The 18,950-nt window shown below is 65.1% G+C and overlaps 1 protein-coding gene across 1 annotated transcript; it reads right to left on the bottom strand.

The window, feature by feature from the left end:
• Positions 1-685: 685 nt before the first annotated feature.
• Positions 686-17,548, bottom strand: LOC106491048 (tRNA (32-2'-O)-methyltransferase regulator THADA-like). The gene is made up of 31 exons (XM_067307115.1): positions 17,445-17,548; positions 17,189-17,366; positions 16,650-16,736; positions 16,290-16,317; positions 15,783-15,931; positions 15,443-15,565; positions 15,046-15,166; positions 14,611-14,762; positions 13,969-14,053; positions 13,488-13,624; positions 12,727-12,924; positions 11,381-12,095; positions 11,131-11,283; positions 10,922-11,031; positions 10,578-10,738; positions 10,126-10,292; positions 9,642-9,827; positions 8,833-8,978; positions 7,527-7,667; positions 7,167-7,271; positions 6,747-6,947; positions 6,344-6,494; positions 5,533-5,767; positions 5,153-5,389; positions 4,813-5,038; positions 4,291-4,497; positions 3,741-3,979; positions 3,310-3,492; positions 2,328-2,594; positions 1,619-1,824; positions 686-1,421 (listed from the first exon to the last, which is right to left on the bottom strand). Exons 1-31 carry the CDS (start codon positions 17,546-17,548, stop codon positions 1,150-1,152), a joined length of 5,670 nt encoding a protein of 1,889 aa, XP_067163216.1. The 3' UTR covers positions 686-1,149.
• Between the last annotated feature and the right edge of the window lie 1,402 nt (positions 17,549-18,950).

Here is an 18,950-nt window from a genome sequence, read left to right as displayed (position 1 = left end):
GGAGCAGGGCACAGAGGGACCTGGCCATGGACGGAGCGGGGCACGGAGGGCCGGGGCGGGCACGGGGAGGCCTCGGGGGCTGCACACCCGCCCAGCCCCTGCCCACCCATCCGCGGCTACCGCCCCGCTGGGGCCAGGCACAGTGGCCGTGGGTGGGGGCACCGGCAGGTCCCGCCTGGCCCCCGCCGCTCACCTCCACCGGGGCCGGGGTGGCGGCGGCAGTGGCAGCCGGTGGGGCCTGGCCTGGCACCTCAGGGCTGCAGCTGCGCCCAGATGTGCGGTGCCTCCCCTGGCCCCCCCGAGGCGGAGGTGAGCGGTGGGGGCAGCGTGGGTGCCCTCACCATGTGCGGTGGCTTTAGGAGCCTCCCAGCACCCCGAGGCGGGAGGGCAAATCATGGGCGCAGCCTGGGTGCCCTGGCTGTCGGGGTGGCTGCAGGCTGCTTTGATATTTTAATCCCTGCCAGGAGCTGCAGGCTGCTGTTGGGCCGCCCCCCTGCCTCCTCCTCCACCTCCTCCTCCTCCTCCTCCTCCTCCCCAGGGTAAGGCTGCCTCCAGCTTGCCCAGGTGCTGCCATTTCCCGGGGCAGGCTGCCTGCTCCCGGCTCCTGCCACCACCGCCTGCGGGACCCTCCCCAGCCTCCTAACCTCCCCCCCGGACAGGGAAAGTGAAAGGCTTCAGCACTGGGGATGTTCTTGGCCTCTTTATTTATGATAAAAGTCCAGGCTGGCCGCAGCGCGTTCACTGGCCTCACAAAATGACCTAAAACCCTGGTTAGAAAAAGGTGGCGAAGGTCCAACAGAAGCCACAAAGTCTGCAAAGAGCAGAGCGGGCGCAAGGGCCGAGGCATCCCCGTGCCGGAGTTTATCAGGACGGAGGGCTACGGAAGAGCCGTATGAACTGAAGAACGGAGGCCGGCGGGCTGCCGCTGCGGAGCAGGGAGCGCGTGGCTAATAGGTACGTGCGCCGCTCTGCCCAGAGCACCGGGGCTGGGCACGACGCCCGGGTACGGGAACGAAGCGACCCTTCCCACGTGGCGAACGGGGTTCCCCTGAGCTACGCACCGAACCAGCAGCTCTGGCCGGCCGCCGGAGAGCAGAGCATCGCCGTGGCTGTGGCGCTCGGCGTGACGCCGCCCGGTGCCCAGAGCCGTCAGGCAGCGCCGGACGGAGGGCCGGGCTCCCTCGGCCCGTCGCCCCAGCCCAGCCCGGGCGCCAGCCCGTGCCGAGCCAGCAGCCCCTGCACCAGCGCGAGCTCCTGCCGCAGCTCGCGGGCGCTGCAGCCCAGCCCCGGGGCGGTCGCGGCGCTCCCGTGCACAACTTCCAGCGCACGGGCCAGGAGCCTGGCCCTGGCCAGCAGCACGGCCACGGCCGTGTGCAGCTTGGCACAGCCCAGGGCCTTCATCCACCAGGGTCCGACGGCCTCTGCGGAGAGAGCGGGGAATAAGAGGTGTGAGTGTGGTGGTGCTTCCTCCTCCAGGCACAGGCGGCCTTGGGGGGGGCGAGGAGACCACACTTCCCATCTCAAGGGCTTCATGCCACCCTGCTCCTCCCCACTGACTTGCCCCTCGACCTGTGCCTCTCGCAGGCCCCTGGGGAAGGGATGCAGTGCCATGCCGTACCTTGGCTCCACCGGCGTTTGCAGTAATGCAGGTCATGTAGGATGCTGGGGCCTGTGGCCTCCAGCCAGCAGAGAGCTGACTCGCGGAGCAGGCTGGAGACGGATGCCTTCTCGAGGAGCTGCAGCAGAAAGGGGAGCAGCAGCTGCGAGAGGACAGCTGGCTCCGCAAAAACGTTGGGTTCATCCTCTTTATACAGGCTGCTGGCTCTGGAAGGGAAGCCGAGCCACATATGGAGCTTCAGGCCATCCGATGCTGCCTGATGCCAGCGACCCGTGTTGGCTGGGGTTCAGCCACACAGCACGCCGGGGCCCCTCTTCCTGACCCTGAAAAGGGGATGGCTCTGCCCGTTGCACTGATTCAATCCCACGTGTGCGTCTTTCCCTGTCGCTCCCAGGATGCAAAGCCAGAGTTCTGCCCTGGAGACTGGCCTAGAAAGGCTGGAGCGGGATGTGGGATTTGGGGAACACAGATCATGGCACTCCCTATTGCACCTCACCCCTTGAAGCTGCAAGGGCAGTGCAAGCCTGGCAGCTAGTGGGAGCTTGCCCAGAGCAATGTGGACCTCGATTCGAGGGGACAGAGATGCTTTTGAAGCATCCATTGCATCCCCCCAGCAGGCACTTGCTGTTGGCTGGGTGAGAGGACTAAACACTGGTGCGCTCTGTGTGCAGCCCTCCTTTGTACCCATTTCAGAGGTCTGGCAACTCACTTGTTGGCCTCCAGCTCTTCCAAGATGCCCCTGAGGTCCAGGAGGGGAAGGTGCTGCAGCAACGAGCCAAAGGTCTCCGGGTGATCTCCAAACTCTTCCAGGAGGAGCTGCAGGAGGCCCAGGAGCCCCGTGTTGGCCTGCACAAAGATGCAGCCGTCTTGGACCTGCTCTCCCGGGACCTGGCGCACCAGGCTGGCAAAGTTGGAGGCCTCGTGCCGGACTTCCTGCTCCTCGTCTTGCAGAAGGTGGATGCCCACGTTTATTAGCCTGAAGGAAGGGAAGCAAATTCCACGCTACAAGCAGCACATGGTACAATCCAGCGTGCTCCCAGCCTGTCCCAACACAGCGTCAAGGAGGAATAAGGGGCACCCTGTACGGTAACACCTCACTGATGATTATTTGTGGGGGCTCCTGGATGAAGCCCTCGTGAAAGGCACAGTTGCTGCCCAAGAGCTTGTGGTCTGAAAGGGCAGGGCCAGGACGGAGCATGAAGGACAGCAGTGCCATTTATCGCTCAGTAGAGACTGACCTCTTTTGGCTAGCCCTTAGTGAAGCTGCTGTGTTATCTGCAGATAAGGCACAGACCCATCACTTCAAACTTAGTCATGATGTGTTAGACGGTGACTGCACCACATCCAAAAGAACAGGGAGAGTTTTTATAAGGGAAACTTTGCTGGAAAGTTCACAAAATCTTTTACATCTTAAATCCACCAAAGCCTTTCTGCTGTTTTGATTAAAATGCCACCCTCAAATCTTTTGCAGGATGCGAGCTTTTGAGTGTTTGCAACATTTAAGTATGTGGGGTATTCTCTAATGTCCTTGAATTTTTCCAAGGGCAAATATCCTTTAAGAGAGTCAAGCTATCACCCTTCAGTGCCCTGGGGCTGGGGTGTCCGCTGAGCAAGCACTGCTTGGAAACGTGCACTGTCAGTGATGCTCCTGCAAGCCTGGGCCATTTAAACGCGCAGGCTCAGCTACCTACCGCAGGGCCACGGGGACGAGAGAGGGGCAGGCGGCTCCCCGGCAGCGCTGCACCACGTCCACGCCGGCCAGCTGGAGAGATCTCGCTGCCGCCAGTCTCAGCACCTCCGAAGAAACGCACTTGCTGCACTTCTCCAGCATCGTGCACCATCGCTCAACCAGCAGCTGGGCTTCATCCCCAGACCTGTCGGGGGCCAGGGAAGGAGAGTGTGAGAGGGGACAGCAAATTCAAGTCAGCTCTCCCAGGACCTCTGAGGGTGCAGAATGCCACCGACTGCCCTGAGATCACAGCACCAAGGCGCAAAAACGGCTGTTTTATAGGCCGTGGAAAGAAGTTATGCTGCAAGGGCCCAGCTCTGCTTCTAGCAAGAACTAAGGAAAAGCTCCTCAGATAATTAGACCGAGCTGCCTCTGGAAGCAGCGCGGACTCACCCGAGGGCGAGGAGCAGGCTAGCGGCACACAGGGCCTGGAAGAGGAGGTCCGGGCCAGGGTGCTCGGTTTCCATCATGAGGAGCAGGATTTCCACACATGCTGATGAGGAACCCTGGAGCTTACAGGAAGCATCCTGGGACCAAGACGTGGGATTTCTGTAAAGATGCATCAAAGCCTCAAGGTATAATTTCAGGAACTCTTTGTTCCTTCTGTCTTGCAGCACTGACTGTAAGTTCTCCTGGTCAATAATGGGAAAGAAGGTAGACAGTTAGTTAGTTCCCTGGGGAATCGGGTCCTTATGGCCTTCAGAGAAGCTGTAGAAATGCTGCACATAAACCTGAGCAAAACTGGATGAATGCTCTGGACCTGGTGCATCCTCCCAGAGGGAGATAACGGGAGAAAGGAGCACTGGGGAATATTGCGCTTTTTAATGAGCATCCAGGTAGCAAAAAGCTGGAGGTACCATCTCATCTACACAGTGCTGTGTGTTAGGACCCATCAGCCCGTGAGCCTCCAGTTTGACTTTGTGACTTCTGGGCCTTGTCTTACCAGCAGCGTTAGCTGGAGAGCCTTCTCCAACGTCTCGCACTTTCCTCCCTCCCCTTTGATCACCCAGCTCAGGATGGCAAACTGGACGTCGGTATTGGGCTCCCGGAGGAGTGAGCAAACGGTGCTGATTCTCTCCTCGTCCGCCAGCCGGGCGGCCTCGCTGCACAGGAAACCGGCGATGGTTTGGTGGAGGACGGCGGAGCCCACCTGGAGGAAAAGCAGGGCCGCTCTCCAAATGCCCTGCCTCGCAGGCAGGGGTTCCTGCAGGACGCGCTCTCCTGGGCATGGACCACGCTGGACTGAGCGCCCCATGTCCCGTGCCCCACGCAAGCCGTACGTAATGACACAGCTAGGATTTCCTCACTGTTTAGCCAGGGCGATAAAGGCTAGCCGCCAGCTGAACCACCCCAGGGGAGACTTCTGCAGCCCTGCAAGAGTCCAGCCCAGGAGAGACAGGAGCCGCGTCCCGCCGGCACCGCTCCTGCCTCCCGCGGCCGCCGCGGCCCCGGCAAGGCGCAGTACCTGGAGGGCGGCAGAGCTCGGCTCTCGCCCCGGCCCGCGGCTCCGCAGCTCGGCGGCGAGGGCGTCCCGGATGCGCGCTGCGAAGCCGGGGCTGCAGGAGGCGGCGAGGAGGGCGAGCACCTGGAGGAAGGCAGCGCGGACGAGCGGGCAGCGCTGCGCAGGGGTGAGCAGCCAGGCCCGGGCCTCCAGCCGCCGCGCCACGGGGCGCAGCGCCTCCGCCGCCGCCCTGCGGGAAGGAAGCGCCTTTCCTCGCTGCGCGGCCTGGCCCGGCGCGGCCCGCGGCAGCTCTTTGCCCGCTTTGCTGCGCCTCGCGGTGGCAGGGGAGGCGGGGGCCACTCACCCGTCGGCGGCGGCGGCGGGGGCCAGCAGGGCCCGCATCTGGAGCAGCCGCCCGTGCAAGGCGTTGTGCGAGCGCACCCGGCCGGGCTCGGGGAGCTGCCGGGCCAGCTGCAGCAGCAGGCGGCGGCGCCGGGGCGGCGGGACCAGGGCCACCAGCGCCTTGGCGGCCATGGCTCGCACGGCGTGCAGGCGGCTTCCCGCGAGCTGCAGCAGCGGCGCCAGGAAGGGAGCGGAGGCGCTGCGGAGCGAGAGGGTCACGCGCCGGCCGCCCCCCGGCACGGGGAACGGGGCGAACCCGGCTCCGGCAGCACCCTCGGCCTCCCCCCGGCCGGGCCGGAGCGCCCCCGCTGCCTGCCCCCCTCCCCAGCCGCCCCCCGCTACCTGCCGGGATCGTCGGCGCCGGGCTGGAGCTGGGCCAGGAGCGTGAGGACGGGGTGGAGCGTGGGGCGCAGCGGGGGCCCCCCCGGCGCCGGCTGCCCGGCCGCCCCCAGCTCGCCCAGCAGCAGGGCGCCCAGCCGGGGGTGCTGCCCGAGGAAGGCCGGCAGGCTCACGCCGTCCGCGGGGCGGCTCTCGGCGCGGCTCCGCTTCTGGCCCAGCAGCCGGGCCGTCAGGGCGCCTGGGGGGCAACGGCAGAGAGGGGCGTCAGGCCGCCGGCCCCCCCGGCCCGGGAGGTGCTCGTCCCGCGCCGAGTCCCGGAGGCCGGGCTCAGCCTTTCCCCTTCAGTGCCAGGCTCTTGCGCTGGGACCCGCTGGCGGCACCGGGAAGAGGGCGCCGGGAGCAGAGCAGACGACTTGCACGGTTTTGACCTTCCCCGGGGGCAGGTTTGGTGTCGGGAAAGTGCCCGGTGGGGACAGACACGGGACAAGGTACAAGCGCCTGCTGGGAACGGCTCCCCCGGCTCCCTCGTTTCGCAGGACACCCGAGGGGGTGCTGGCGGTCCGGAGGGCCCAGGCAGCTCCGTGCTCCTCCCGGCTGGGAGCCGCAGGAGCAACCTGCCGGCGCCGGCCCCCTCGCTTTGCTAGCGCTCCTGCTCTCTCCAGCTCCATCTCTGCCATCATTTCTGCTAAGATTTCGTGCTGTCTTTTCCTTGGCTCCCTTGGTGGGGAGGGAAGGCGAAGGGGCGAGAGGGCGCGTGCAGGGACGGCACGGGACAGGATGGCACGGCACGGCACGGGGCTGCGGCGGTACTCACTGAAGAGCTGGATGGCGGCGTTCCTCATGGCCCAGCTCGGGGAGCCCAGGCCCCGCAGCGCCAGGCCCATCATGGGCGCCGCGTAGGGCAGCAGCGCGCTCCCCAGCCCGGCGCCGCGCACCAGCGTCTGCAGCACGTGCAGGGCGCACACCTGCGGACGGCACCGGCGCAGCTCAGCGAGGGGGGCTCGCGCGCGAGCGCGCAGCAAAGCTGCTGCGAGGAGGCACAGAGGCCGGGCGCGCGCGGTTCTGCGGCTCCCAGGATGGGCAGCGCTGCCGCAGCCGCGGTTTTTGGGTGACCCCGAGGCCTGCAGCTCACGTGCTTGGGCCCCCGGCTGGCTGAGGTGCAGCTCGCCCTGTCCCCAAACCGGCGGCAGCAGGGACGAGCTCGGCACCACTCTCACCTGCGGGAGGTCGAGGGTCTGGTCCCAGTCCTGCGGCAGGGCGGTGGCGGCCAAGGCCAGGAGGGTCTGGATGCAGCGGGCCAGGAGCGGCCGGGCCTGGGCCGGGGCCTCCCCGCTGACGATGCAGAGGAAGAGCATGGGGAAGCCGGCGGCGCGGCGCGTTATCGAGCTGCTCCGGGGCCCACTCAGCGCCTCTAGCCCCTGAGAAACGGTCCGCGGCTGAGACCCGGCTGAAAACCTGCTGGCCTCAGAGCCTGCAGCCGCTCCGGAGCGGAGGGGACCGGCTGCATTGATGCCAGCACTGGACCGCAGCGTCCCGGCTGCCAGGCCGGTGCTCACACCGGGGCCAGAGGGGCACGGAGCAGCGCTGTGGGGCTCCGCGGGGCAGGGGCGGAGGCTGGGGAAGGACGGGAGCCGTACCTGGGCCAGCATGGTCTGCGGGATCGCCTGCAGCTCCGCGTCGGCGTGGTTCAGCAAAGCGGCACAGAACTTGGTGAAGCCCATGCTGCAGCCCTCCACCGCGCCCTGGGACAGAGCGGCGCTCAGGGCTCCCGCGTGCCGGCGGCTGCTGCCCGCCAGCCCTCCCCGGCCCCCACGGAAAGCCCCTCTTGGCAGAGGGGAAGGAGGCAAGGAGATGTAACGGTGTGGGGAGGGGGAGTGGGCTCGGGAGCTCAGAGCAGCGCTTTCGGCCGTGCCTTGTGCCCACCTGCCCCGCTGCTCTTGGCAGACCAGAGGGGCTGGAGCGGGACTGAGCCCGCCCCAAGCAGGATGTGTCCTTACCCAGTGGCGGCACCGCAGCAGGATTTCCTGGAAGACCTTGGCTGCCGTCTGCAGGCTGGCGAGCGGCAGCAGGGGCACGGGTCCGGTGGGTGCTGGGGACAGCAGCAGCTCTGCCAGGCCTCCCAAGAGCAGCCCGATTTCCTGAGAGGAACCCAAAGGTTGGGGGAAAAGCCGGTGCCGCTGGAACGATCCCCCCAGCCCCAGGCTGTGAACATGGGAGGTGTGCGGCGCGTTCAGTTCGGCACCTGACAGGCTCCCTGGGCAGCAGGACTGTGCCCGATGGGACATGACCCACCGAAGCTGCCACCGTTTGGCCTTCCTGCCTGCACACCATGGATGGAGAATTTATGCTCTCAGCCCTGCTCTGCGCAGGGTGACCCTTGGTGAAAGCTGCCTTGCAAGGGGCCGAGGACTGGTCCTTGTGTCTGACCTTGTGGATTGACCACTGACCTTTGCGGTCTCTGAGAAGTTGGGGGCATTTGCAGCCACGGTGGCAGGAGCAGAGCCCCATTACAGCAGGGAGGACCAACCTGCGTGGTCATTGCTTGCTCTTGGACATGGCTCGGACTCATGCTCAGTCATGGCCCTGTGTTGCTCAGGGGGACACCAGACCCTTTCTGACCTTCCCGAACAACCTCGTCAGCCCAGCCTGGCACCCACAGCCCTCAGCAAGCCACTAGCCTCTAGCGACAAGGCCGTACTGGCGGCAGGAGGGCTGCCTGGGATTTCCGTCCTGCCCCACGTCGCAGGGAAGCACAGCGAGTGCTGCTGTCGCCCCAGAGCACAGACGCTGTGGTGGTGGAGATGTTCAAGAGCACACGCAGAAGCTCTGTGGCACGGCACGTTATCAGCCAGCTGCAAGGCTGGTGGCACAGCTCCAGCCAGCCGTTGGAGAGGCGGCAGAGGAGAGGCCGTGATGGGCAAGCGGCTGTCAGAGAGGAGCCGACGCAGCCACCTGGGGTCTATCATCCCCAGTGATGCACCTGGGGTCTATCAGCGCCCAGGAAACCAGCTGCGCTACGTAAGGGGAGAGCGGGAGGCAGGACCTCCTGCGAGAGGTGTTGGAGGTGAGGGGGCTGTTGTACCCCCTGCAGAGGGGAGAGGATGCTGGAGATGGTCTGTGGGCAACCCTGAGGTATGAGATGGGGATCCCCTTGTTTGTCCCCAGGGAGTGGGGTTGGGGACAAATGCCCCAAGGGGAGCTGCTAAAACGCAGCTGTCCCAGCTGCTGGTGTGGGCACACGGGGCTGCCCCTCTCTGCTGGCAGGGGACACATGTCCTCCTGGGCCATGGGAGGTGCTCGTACCTTCACCGACACCCAGCAGCAGGTCAGGATCAGGCTGTGCTCCTCTGACAGCAGGACCGAGTCATCCTCCTGCTGCCCCTGGCCTTTCCCCAGCATGATGAGGGAGCCGATCGCGTTCCCCATGTCTGCAAACGATGGGGCAGCGGCTGCAAAAGAGAGAAACCCGGTCTGATGGGCATCGGTGCTGCCGAGCTGGGCTGGGCAGAGCCTGTGGGGAGCGTGGGGTCGAGGGAGGGGGCCGCGGCAGCATGGGGGGCTGGGGCACAAGGCCTGCCATGGCCTGTGCAGAGTGCGCACGCATTGCAAGAGGGGGAAACCTCTGCCATGTGGCCTACAGCAGAACAGCGGTCGTGTTACGCACTCCTGCCCTTCCCAGACCGCTGCTGGAAGGACACCACAGCCCCTGCTCTGCCGGCTGCTTTGATTTCGCAAGTATCTTGCTCCTTTTTAAAGGCAAGTGTTTCTACCTCTACTTCTGTTCTCACGCGTAGTTGAGAAAGGGACCTGGAAAGGGACACTAGGTGCCCGGCTCCCTTGGCTGCCGCTCCTGGGCATCCTGCTCCGTCCCTGGGCTGGGCCTCCCCACCGTGCCCTCTGTGGTCCCCCACTACCGAGGGAGTCAGCCCAAAGCGAAGGCCTTCTCCAGAGTCTGGAGGTCTGTTGGGGCAGCAGCAACGGGCAGAACCTCTCTCTAGCTCACGGCTGGGTCGAGGACCCCTGTGATGGAGGTATTGGGGGTCCCCAGGGCTGGCCCGGTGCTCGGTGGGTGATTGGGGCTGGCTGGGGCTCCCCTTCGGGGATGCACTCACCTTGCTGGTCGGCGCCAGGGCCCTGCCCGCTCTGCAGGGCACCCAGGAGGAAGGAGGTGATGTCCCTCGCTGTGGCCACGAGGCTGGTGAGGAGCTCCTGCCAGCTCTGCGCCCACTCTGCTGCCCGCATGGAGAGGGCCACCTCCGGCACCTGCAGCAGGCACCTCCGCAGGGCTGCGATCACTCCTGGGCAGACACCGTGCTCCGGTTATGGTGGCATCGGGAACGACCCCAGCTCATCCACCCTGACAGCCCCTGCTGAAGTAGCTCGCCAAAACGGGAAGGGGGGAAGCAGGGTCCCTAGGTCAAGGGCAGGTTGATGGGCAGCCAGAAATCGTACAGGGAAACTGAGGCAGGGCAACGGCGTCAGCACTGAACTGTAGCCTCAGTTCTGCCTGCATGATACCCATCCACTCCAAACACGGTGGGGAGAAGAGGCTTGCTGCAGGAATCGCTTGCTCCCTCCGCAGGGCTGGGGACTTACCGTGCATCGGCTTAGTGGCTGCTGCCTGCAGCAAGTCCTGGCGCGCCGCGGCGTACTGGTCCTGCAGCATGCTGAGAAGGTGCTGAGCGAAGCGCAGCCCTCGGGGCTGCAGCGTCGGGGCTGCTCCGGCCTCCAGGGACAGGCTCCTCATGGTGCTGCTGTCGGACCTGGAGGAAGAGGCGAACGCTGACCTTGCTGCAAGCACGTGGGAGTTTTCTGCTTGATGTGTGCTGGGATGAGCCTTCCTCCCACGGCTTGGGGCCCGCACCCCAACCCTATCCAATGCTACCACCGGCCGACATTGCTAAAGGCTACTTCAACCCCAAACCACCGCTGGCTGCGGCCAGCCCAGAGGTGCTCAAGCGCAGCCTCTGAGGGACCAGCACTGCTGACCCGCTCCCGGGGGCTCGAGGGCTGCTGTGTGCTGGGGAGGGGGGCCCGCAAGGTCGTACTTCTGCAGGATCGTCTTCATCAGCACAGCTCCGGCTTCAGCCTCCTGCACTCGGGGGCTGCTCAGGGCTTCCTGGGCGAGCTGGAACAGAGCCAGGGCCACGGGCTTGGGCAATGGCGCTGGGAAGTAGCGGACGAGCAGCTCTGAGGCCAAATCCCTGATCTGCCAAGACAGCGGAGCATACCGGGGAGCGTTTGCTTGAGCAGAGGCAGACGGCGGCAGCATGACCACAGCCATCAGGGAGATGCTCTGGCTGCTCTCCTGGACAGCCCCTCATGGCCTCCGGCTGCCTGTGCCCAGCCGGGGCTGTGGGATGGGGACGCGCCGGGTCCGTGGGGTGCTCACCTCGTTGGTGCTGTCCTGCAAGCAGCTCAGCAGCGCCAACAGATTGGGCTGCGAGAAGAAGTCCCAGCAGCCTTGGTGCCTGGCATAGCTCAGCAGCGTGGCCATGGTCTCTGCGGGGACACGGAGGCGGTGGCCGAGGTTCAGCCTTGAGTGGGGCGCACCAGAAAGCGGCCAAGCGGCAATGCGCCAGGCTTGCAGACCCTACTCACGCGGAGGCTGCCCCTTCTTCCGCTCAGGGCTCCAGGTGTCCGTGCAGGTCTCCAAAACCACAGCCAGGAGGAGCAGAGCTGTCTTCTTCCTCTGGTAGTTGGAGCCCGGGGTGAGCGAGGAGATGCTGAGCTGCAGCAGCCACTCCACGAAGCCTGTGGGGGGGAAGAGCGTTGGGGGGGGACCGCGTTACTGAGCTGGCACGCGCATGCAAAGCCGGCACTGGTGGAGGTGCCGGGGCAGCTGCCTCACCGACTGCCTGGGCAAGCTGCTCCGCTCCGTCGCCTGGCTCGGCTCCGTCATCCGGCTCGGCGCCCCTCGGCGCCCTCCCTCGCAGCCGGGCCAGCGAGCTGTCCCTCAGCCGGACTAGCGCCTTCCTCACTGCCGCCTGCAGCAGCTGCCGAAACGCCGAGGAGTCGCCGTTGAGGTTGAGGGGCAGGAACTCCCGCAGCAGATGGACCTCGGCGCCCGAGAGGGCCCGGCTGGTGCTGGGGCTGCAGCAGAGGAGCCCCAGCGCCGCCAGGCGCACGCCCTCCTCGCCGGCGTGCAGGCAGCGCGACAGGCGCTCCCGCGTCTCGCCCTCCGCCGCCAGCGTGCCCGTGATGCTCTTCTGCGCCTTGAGCAGCGCCACCCACGCACGGAGCGCGGCTGCGTCCCGGCCGCCAAACTGGGTGGCCAGCGACGCGTAGGAGGCCGGGAAGAGGCGCAGGGTCCAGGGCAGGAGGTGGCTGGCGGCGTTGCTCTGGAGGATGGGCACGGGGGAGCGCAGGGCCTGCGAGAGCAGCGGCAGCCAGTGCAGCGCCCAGCGCTCGGCCAGAGCCTCCTCGGGGTCCTGCCGCCCCGCCAGCCACTCGGCACGCTGCTGCTGCACCACCGCCTTGTACACCTCGGTGGCAGCCGGACACAGGTGGTTGGTGGCGAGGCAGCTCAGGAGGTGCTGCGGCAGGTCCCGGTAGGCGTCCAGGACCTGGGAGAAAAGCCACATGATCACCGTAAGGGACGCTTGACATACGACTGATGCGCAGCCTCCCCTCGTCTCGCCACCGGACTAAAGGCTACGTACGGTGCAGGACACATCTCGGCACAGGCAGCGCTTTCTGGCTACCCACTGGCACTGAACACCTGCTGGTACCCCAAGAGCCACTGCTTTCAGCCAGCTCTGGCCAGATTTTGGGGGGCATCAAGTGGCAGAGAGCTCTGCTCCCAGCTGGCAATCCCCCAGGGCACATCTGATGGTATACCCCGGGTCTCTGCCTGGGGCTGTGTAGTTTTTTTTCCCATGGTGAAGCCCAGGAAAATGTTCCTGAGAGCACCAAGCTGGTGTATGTGGGTCCTGAGAGCGACAGGCTTGCTGGAGGTTGCCAGCGGAGAGAGAGGATCCCGCAGTCCTGGGGACGCAGCCGAGAGCTAAGGGACCCTGTCTCCGAGTGTGTCACGGTACATGCTGTGGCACCTCCAGCTCGTGTCCCACCCCGTGGCTCAAGCTGCTGGATGCTGCGTCACCCATTAGCAGCGCACACACATCAGCCCTCCCCAGCTCGGCCAGCTCCTCCTGCTGGCCCAAACTGCCTCTCCTGCTCCTGCCCAGGCTTCCCTACCTGCTCACTGCCCACGTAGGGGACGATGGCACACAGAGGCACGTATCTGGCTTTGACTTGCCACGGCATTGAGATGACCCTCTGCAGCATCTGCCTGTAGAGAGGCCTCTCCTGGTCCTCGAAGTGCCTGCACTCGAGACAGTAGATCTCCAGGAGCAGCCGAAAGGAGCTGTGAATAAACTCGGACACCCCTTCCACCTGGCGGGGGGAAGGATGGCAACTGAGAGAGGTTGGAGTTTGTTCCCTCTCCTGCCTTGGTGCTTTAGAGAAGCTCCTTTGCCTTTCTGTGGCGACCAGTGTAGCCACAGGTCAAGGAGCTGGGCACCACTTCATCCACCACCTGGGATGGCAGGAGATGAGCCAGGCTGTAACCAGTGTGTGACCATGTTGACCACGTGTAGCCTTCAGTCGGCTGGGACTGCACCACCAGGTGCTGCGTGGGGAGGCCAAAGCACTGCAATACAGCCCTGCAGAGGCTGTGTGCGATGAGTGCCCAGTCCGCAGCAGTGCAGGTGCCCCTCTCCTGTAAGCCCAGGGCAGCCGCGGCCAGCCTGTGGGCGAGGGGGGCGCAGCTGTCCCTCCTGCCCGCAGCTCCAGGAGGACCCAGCAAGAGTGGTGTTCTTGGCCAGGGGACAGACAGAGCTAAAGCAGGCGAGGTTGTGTTACGCACAACCCGTAAGCGGGAACAGAGGCTGAGCTGGGCAGAGAAAGAGTTGTTTTTGGTTGCAAGGACACTGGGGTTTGGCTCTACCTGACCTTACCGGGGTCTCAGCGTTGTTCCACACCAGCTGGGTGAGCTGGCTGAGGAGATCGGAGTCCTCAGTCAGGATGCGGCTCCCCTTCAAGCACCAGATCTCAGGCAGGCTTTCCTGGAGGCGTTGCAGCCAGAGGGAGCAAACTGGAAGCAGAGAGTGGCCTAATGCAGTAGTGAACCCGAGAGCCTCGTGCGCAGCACGGCCCAGCGCAGGTCGTCTGGGGGGACTTAGGGAACCTGCGCACAAAGTGGGCAGCTTCTCCATCAGCCCATGCAGATGTACAAAAGTAGGTGTGAGTTAGAGTTAAATGGGCTGAAGCAGATGTTAACAGCGGTTTCCAAACCAGTTATCTAGACTCAGAAGAGAATTTTCCCCCTGAGAAGATCAAATGCTCTGGCAGCTCCGTGGTGGCTGCTGAGGTGTGTCACGAGGATAGTGAATTGTCTAAACTCCCCTGCTCTGCTGTGATGGGGTCGTAGTCTCTTACCTTGGAAGCAGTAGTAGTGGCAGTCCTTCTGCTCTTTGCTAAGGGTGCCCACGGCGGGAAAGAGCACATCTAGCAGCAAGCAAGCCTGTGGGAACATGGCTGTTTTGGGGAGCAGGCAGATAGGGGCTTTCCAGGGCAAGAAAACCACTCCACAAGACAGGGAGGAGTCTGCTGTGCATTTCTCTGCTGCTACAGCAGCTTATAGCCACCTTGATCTTCCTCTTTGAAAGTCCTTGACTCTTAAGTCTAGGAGATGCTGCTACTCAGCAGAGCTGGAGGCCGCTCTGCGTCCAGGGGCAGCCCAGGGTTTATGCTGTATGAGCTGGGGGCTAACACCGTGGCTGCTGCTTCGCTTGCACAGGGCTGCTTTCGGCACTGCCTGACTTCTCAGCTCCTCCGGAGAAGGCAATCGCTGCTCAGGTATCTCTAGCAGAAAGCACGCTCCTGCCTTGCGCATCGCGCGCAGAGAAGGCAGCGCGCTCCATGGGACGCCTCCAGCTGCCAGTGCGGACTGGTGCAGCTTGGCTACGTCAGCAGAGATCTCACCTGCCGGTATCGAAAACCCTCACTGGTGGCTGCCAAAGTGACACCCCACGCAAACGGCTCTCTAAATCTCTGGCTGTTGACGCTGAGCTCTCCTACCTGGCGGGTGAAGCTCTCCAGCTGGCAGCTGAGGATGTCCGTCTTGCAGCAGGTCAGCAAGCCTCTGGTCAGCACCAGCCTCTCCAGCCCGTCTGGCTCCAGGACAGAGGTGGCCTCCACCGTCAGCTCCCCAAACCTCAGCTCCCCCACACCTAGGTGGAAACGGCTGTGTTAGATGGAAGAAAGGCTTGCGCCAAGCCCTAATACCTATCCAAGAGCAAACGCCCCTTGCTTGTCTGGCTAATCCCAGAGCTCCTGCTGGAGAAGGCTGGTGGCAGTAGGATCTCCGGGGCCTGGAGAGTGGGAAGCAGTGGCGCAGTCTGGTTTGGACTACCAGTGAGTTGCATTGGCCTCTGTCCCCTTGCACCCAAACATGCCTGGCCCCTGCTGTCCCCTCGGTAAGAGGCCATTCCCGGCTCAGGAACGAGCACGCACCTTGGTCGACGAGCTGGAAGAGCGCCCGCGCGGCGCTGGCCCCGCTCTCGGGCCGCAGGGCCGTGTTCACCAGCATGCTCAGCGCAGTGCCCGCCAGCAGGCGCGTGTCCTTGTTCGGGGCCTGGACGCACAGGGGAGGAAAGGCACAGCCGAAAATGCCATTTAAGAAACAAAACCCCATTTAACCCCCGCTTCTCTCCATGCCCGTGTAACACAGAGGCAAGGACGCAGGGTCCCTCGGGACGTTCAGGCTGTTTCTGCAGTGACATCCTGGGGGACCTGGGATAGCTCCAGTGCCATTTTGGGGGGGACAGCGATGCTCTGCTCCCCAGGCCAGGCAAGCACTGCCCTGTGGTGCCGTGGTCTCTGGGGAGGTGGCTGCTGGGCTCGTACGCACCTTGCCCATGACAACCTGCAGCAGCAGTCCCAAAACGCTCTGCAGCGTCTCGCTCCTCTCCGCCTCGCTCCACACCAGGGGGGCCACGTCCTTCGGCAGCGCCTGGAAGAGCTGGAGGCAGGCCTGGAGCAGAGGGGACGGCAGGGAGGGCTTTAAGCATCCCTCACCTCTGAAGAAACCCCCGGTTGCTCCTCGTGGGCTCCTCGGGGACGGGACAGCCATTCGAAGCAGGTTATATGCTGGATCCCTTCAGGATGTCCCTGCCCATGGGCAGGCGGTCCCAGCAGATCCCTGTCCTTGCCAGGGACGGATCCTCCCCCGCTCTGGACACGGCTCTTACCTTGACGGCCGCGTAGCCCCAGTGGCCGGCCCTCGCCGGCGGGCTCTGCAGCACCCAGGCCAAGGTCGCGGCCAGGCGCTGCAGCAGCGGGGCCAGGTTCTGCCTCCAGTGGCGCCGTCCCGGGCTGCTCTCCTCGACGAACATGCACACTGCGGGCAAGGGGGGAGCCTCGTTCCCTGCGCCGCTCCCTCGCGGCGCAGCGCCCCCAGCCCGCCCTGCTCCGGGCTAAATGAAGGGCTGCACTGCCGTTAACCGGGGTGACGATGGGGCCAGGACTTGGGATGCTTTTGCTCGTCTGGTTTCCAGCCACCCCAGGTGAGCAGACAGCGCTATTGGGTGCTGTGTCGGGGACCTCCGCAGCGATCCGGCGGACCCGGATGGTCCCTGCCCTCCCTCCCACGAGCACGGAGGGCTTGGTCCCGGCGGGCACGTCCCTGCACACGGTGGCAGGGGCTGTGCGCACCGCGGGGGCCGGGACAAGCTCCCGGGGGAGCAGGACAGACTGACCTGACTGAAGGTCCCCTGGAGACAGCACCTGCGAGGCAGAAGGACAGACACCCTGAACGCTCGGCACGATGACAGCAGCAGGGATGCAGCGTACGTGACACCGGTGTTTTGGGGAGAACGGCCTCCGAGCGAAGCCCCTGCCGCAGCTCCCAGCTCCCCGGCTGGAGGAAACCGGCTGGCGGCAGGGCTGGGGCTGGACCCCGAACCCCGCGCGGGGCGGTCGCTCCCCGTGCTGCGGCCTCGCTCCCACCGAGGGATAACGCCGCAGCCGCCAGCCCAAACCCCCCGCTCCCGGATCCGCCCGGGATGCGGTGCCCGCGGCAGCGACGGGAGGGTCCTGCCCCGGGACGCGGCTCTCACCTCCGCGCGCCCCATCAGGCCGTCCAGCAGCGCGGCCACCTCCCGGGAGAGCAGCGCCTCCCGCCCCGCCGCCAGCGTGGTGACGATCTGCCGGGGGAAACAAACCACGCGTCGGCCGGTCGCTCCAGGGAGACCACGGAGAAAAACCGGCCGCGATGCGCTCCGAGCCGCATCGTTACGGCGTTCCCGTGCCCCGACCGTCCGTAAGGCTGCTCCCGCTGCGACTACGCTGGCGGCAGGCAGAGCCGCGCGAGAGCATCGCTTCAACACGCTTGTGAGAACGAAAAAGGAGCAGGAAAAGCCGGAGGATTGCCAGGCTGTGACACAAGGCAGCCCGTACCGGCGGGATTTCTTAAAACTAATCCGTGCCATTATTTGGGCCCCAAAGTTGGGCTCCACCTCCAAATTTCCTGCTGCAGCTCAGCCCTGGGGCGGGCTGGGTGCCGGCAGCAGTCTTAGCCCCGTCTGGGGCACGTTGGCTGCCCTCAAATCCCAGCCCAGCGCTTCTCCCCCCCAGCGCGGCCAGTTGCACCACAGACCTGCTCGAGTTTCTGGAAGGAGCTGGAGCTGCCGGTCGCCTCCGCCTGGAAAGCCAGGACGCAGCGGAGCAGGGGCCGCGCCGCCGCGTCGCCCAGCACCCCGAGCCCCTCGCTGGCCGCCCGCGAGAGCTGCAGAGCCTCCTCCAGGCTTTTGTCCCTGCACCTCTTGGCTGAGCTCCTGCAATAGGCGCCGGGCATTGGGCCGGGGACCCCCGCTCGCCGCCCGCGCCCGAACCCCCGCGAGGCGCCGCCTTACCCCGCGAAGCGCCGCAGGCTCTGCACGCAGGCCAGCGCCGCCGGGCAGAGGCCGCCCGGGCCGTAGAAAGCGGCGCAGGCCTGCGCCTCCCGCTCGGCCCCCATGGCCGGGCCCAGGCCGCGCGCCGGCAGCCCCACGCGCCCGGCGGCTGCACACCGCCGATCATAGAGTCCAGAAATGCTCTGTGCAAACTCAGCAGCCCCATCTAGTGCTGCCGGGGCCCGGCGGGCCGCCCGGCCGCTCCGCTCGGCCTCCCCGCAGCATCCTGCCGCGGCGGTGGAGCAGGCGACTGCTCCCAAACGATGCAGGCCCCTTGCTTTAAAACGCCTGGCTGCTGCCGTTAGGGTGGTTTTTCTCCCCAGGCTGGTTTCCCCAAGGACGCGAGGGTCGGGGTGCCCTTCTCCGTGCATCCCCTGGACCGCTGCCCGGGTGCAGGCGGGCCGCTGGAGCGGGGGGTCTGGGCGAGGTGTCCCCGCACGGCCCAGCGGCGGGCACAGCCGTCATGCCCCGCGGAGCCCGGGCAGCTCCCGGCGTCACCGGCAACGCTGGCGCTGTCCCAGGCTGGCGCCGGTGCCCCGCGCCCTTCCCGCGGCGCAGCCCAGGCCCTGTATTGTGTGGGATGTGTCGTGTTTGCTTTATAAATGCAGGAGAGACAGAAGTGTGAGGTTGATCTCATTTAACTCCTCTTGCCTAGAAATCAGGCTTTTGGGTTAAAAACAGCAACACCCAGAGCTGCCTCCAGAGTTAGGGGAGAGAGCGGCTCCTCCGCAAGGATGGAAGACGGGCGCCCAGGCGGGTGCCATGTGCTGCGGCCCCCGGAGGAGCCGAGGCAGCTGGCCGAGAGCAGAGCGCCGCGAGGCCATGGCAGGGAGAGGGCTGAGCTCCCCGGAGTAACAGCTCTAACGCTTTAGCCTGGAACAGCTGACTCTTCCCATTGCACCGCATTAAGTTAGCTCAGCAGAGGAAGCTCTGATCACCCGTGGCGCTTACCCCGTAATTTCACTTTGCAGCCTGCCCTTGCGCACCATTGGCGCTCACTGCTAACAGGCGCATCGCCCGAGTCACTCCTGACGGTGCGGAGAGGAGCTCCGCTTCCTCCCGCGTGAAGGAATGTCCTTCAGAAAGACGAACAGATTTATTATGACAGTTGATGCTAATTATTACCGTTGTGCGTTACCTTCTATTAATTTAATTTGCCACTATTTTCCCTTCCCCGATGTGACTAGGGATGTGTGGAGCTCTGTTTGTTTTTTTTCCTGCCTTGCTCCTCACAGCGACGTTCTCGCTCGCGCTAACGAGAGCACTGGGCTGGCTGGGCGGTTGTGCAAGCCAGCAGCGCGCGCAGCCCAGGAGACTACGGCTCGAATGGGCCGGCGTCTGCACCAGGGAACCGGGAGGACTCCGGGAGCTGCGGCTCCCTGGGTGAGCAATGCCTTCGGGGACAGGCACAGGCAGCCTGTACTTTGCAGCCACGTTTGCCGGCAACGTCCATCTCTGTTCTGTTTT

Source organism: Apteryx mantelli, chromosome 17, assembly GCF_036417845.1.
Source record: "Apteryx mantelli isolate bAptMan1 chromosome 17, bAptMan1.hap1, whole genome shotgun sequence".
NCBI lineage: Eukaryota > Metazoa > Chordata > Aves > Apterygiformes > Apterygidae > Apteryx > Apteryx mantelli.
This window is presented reverse-complemented; position numbering and strand designations above follow the sequence as displayed.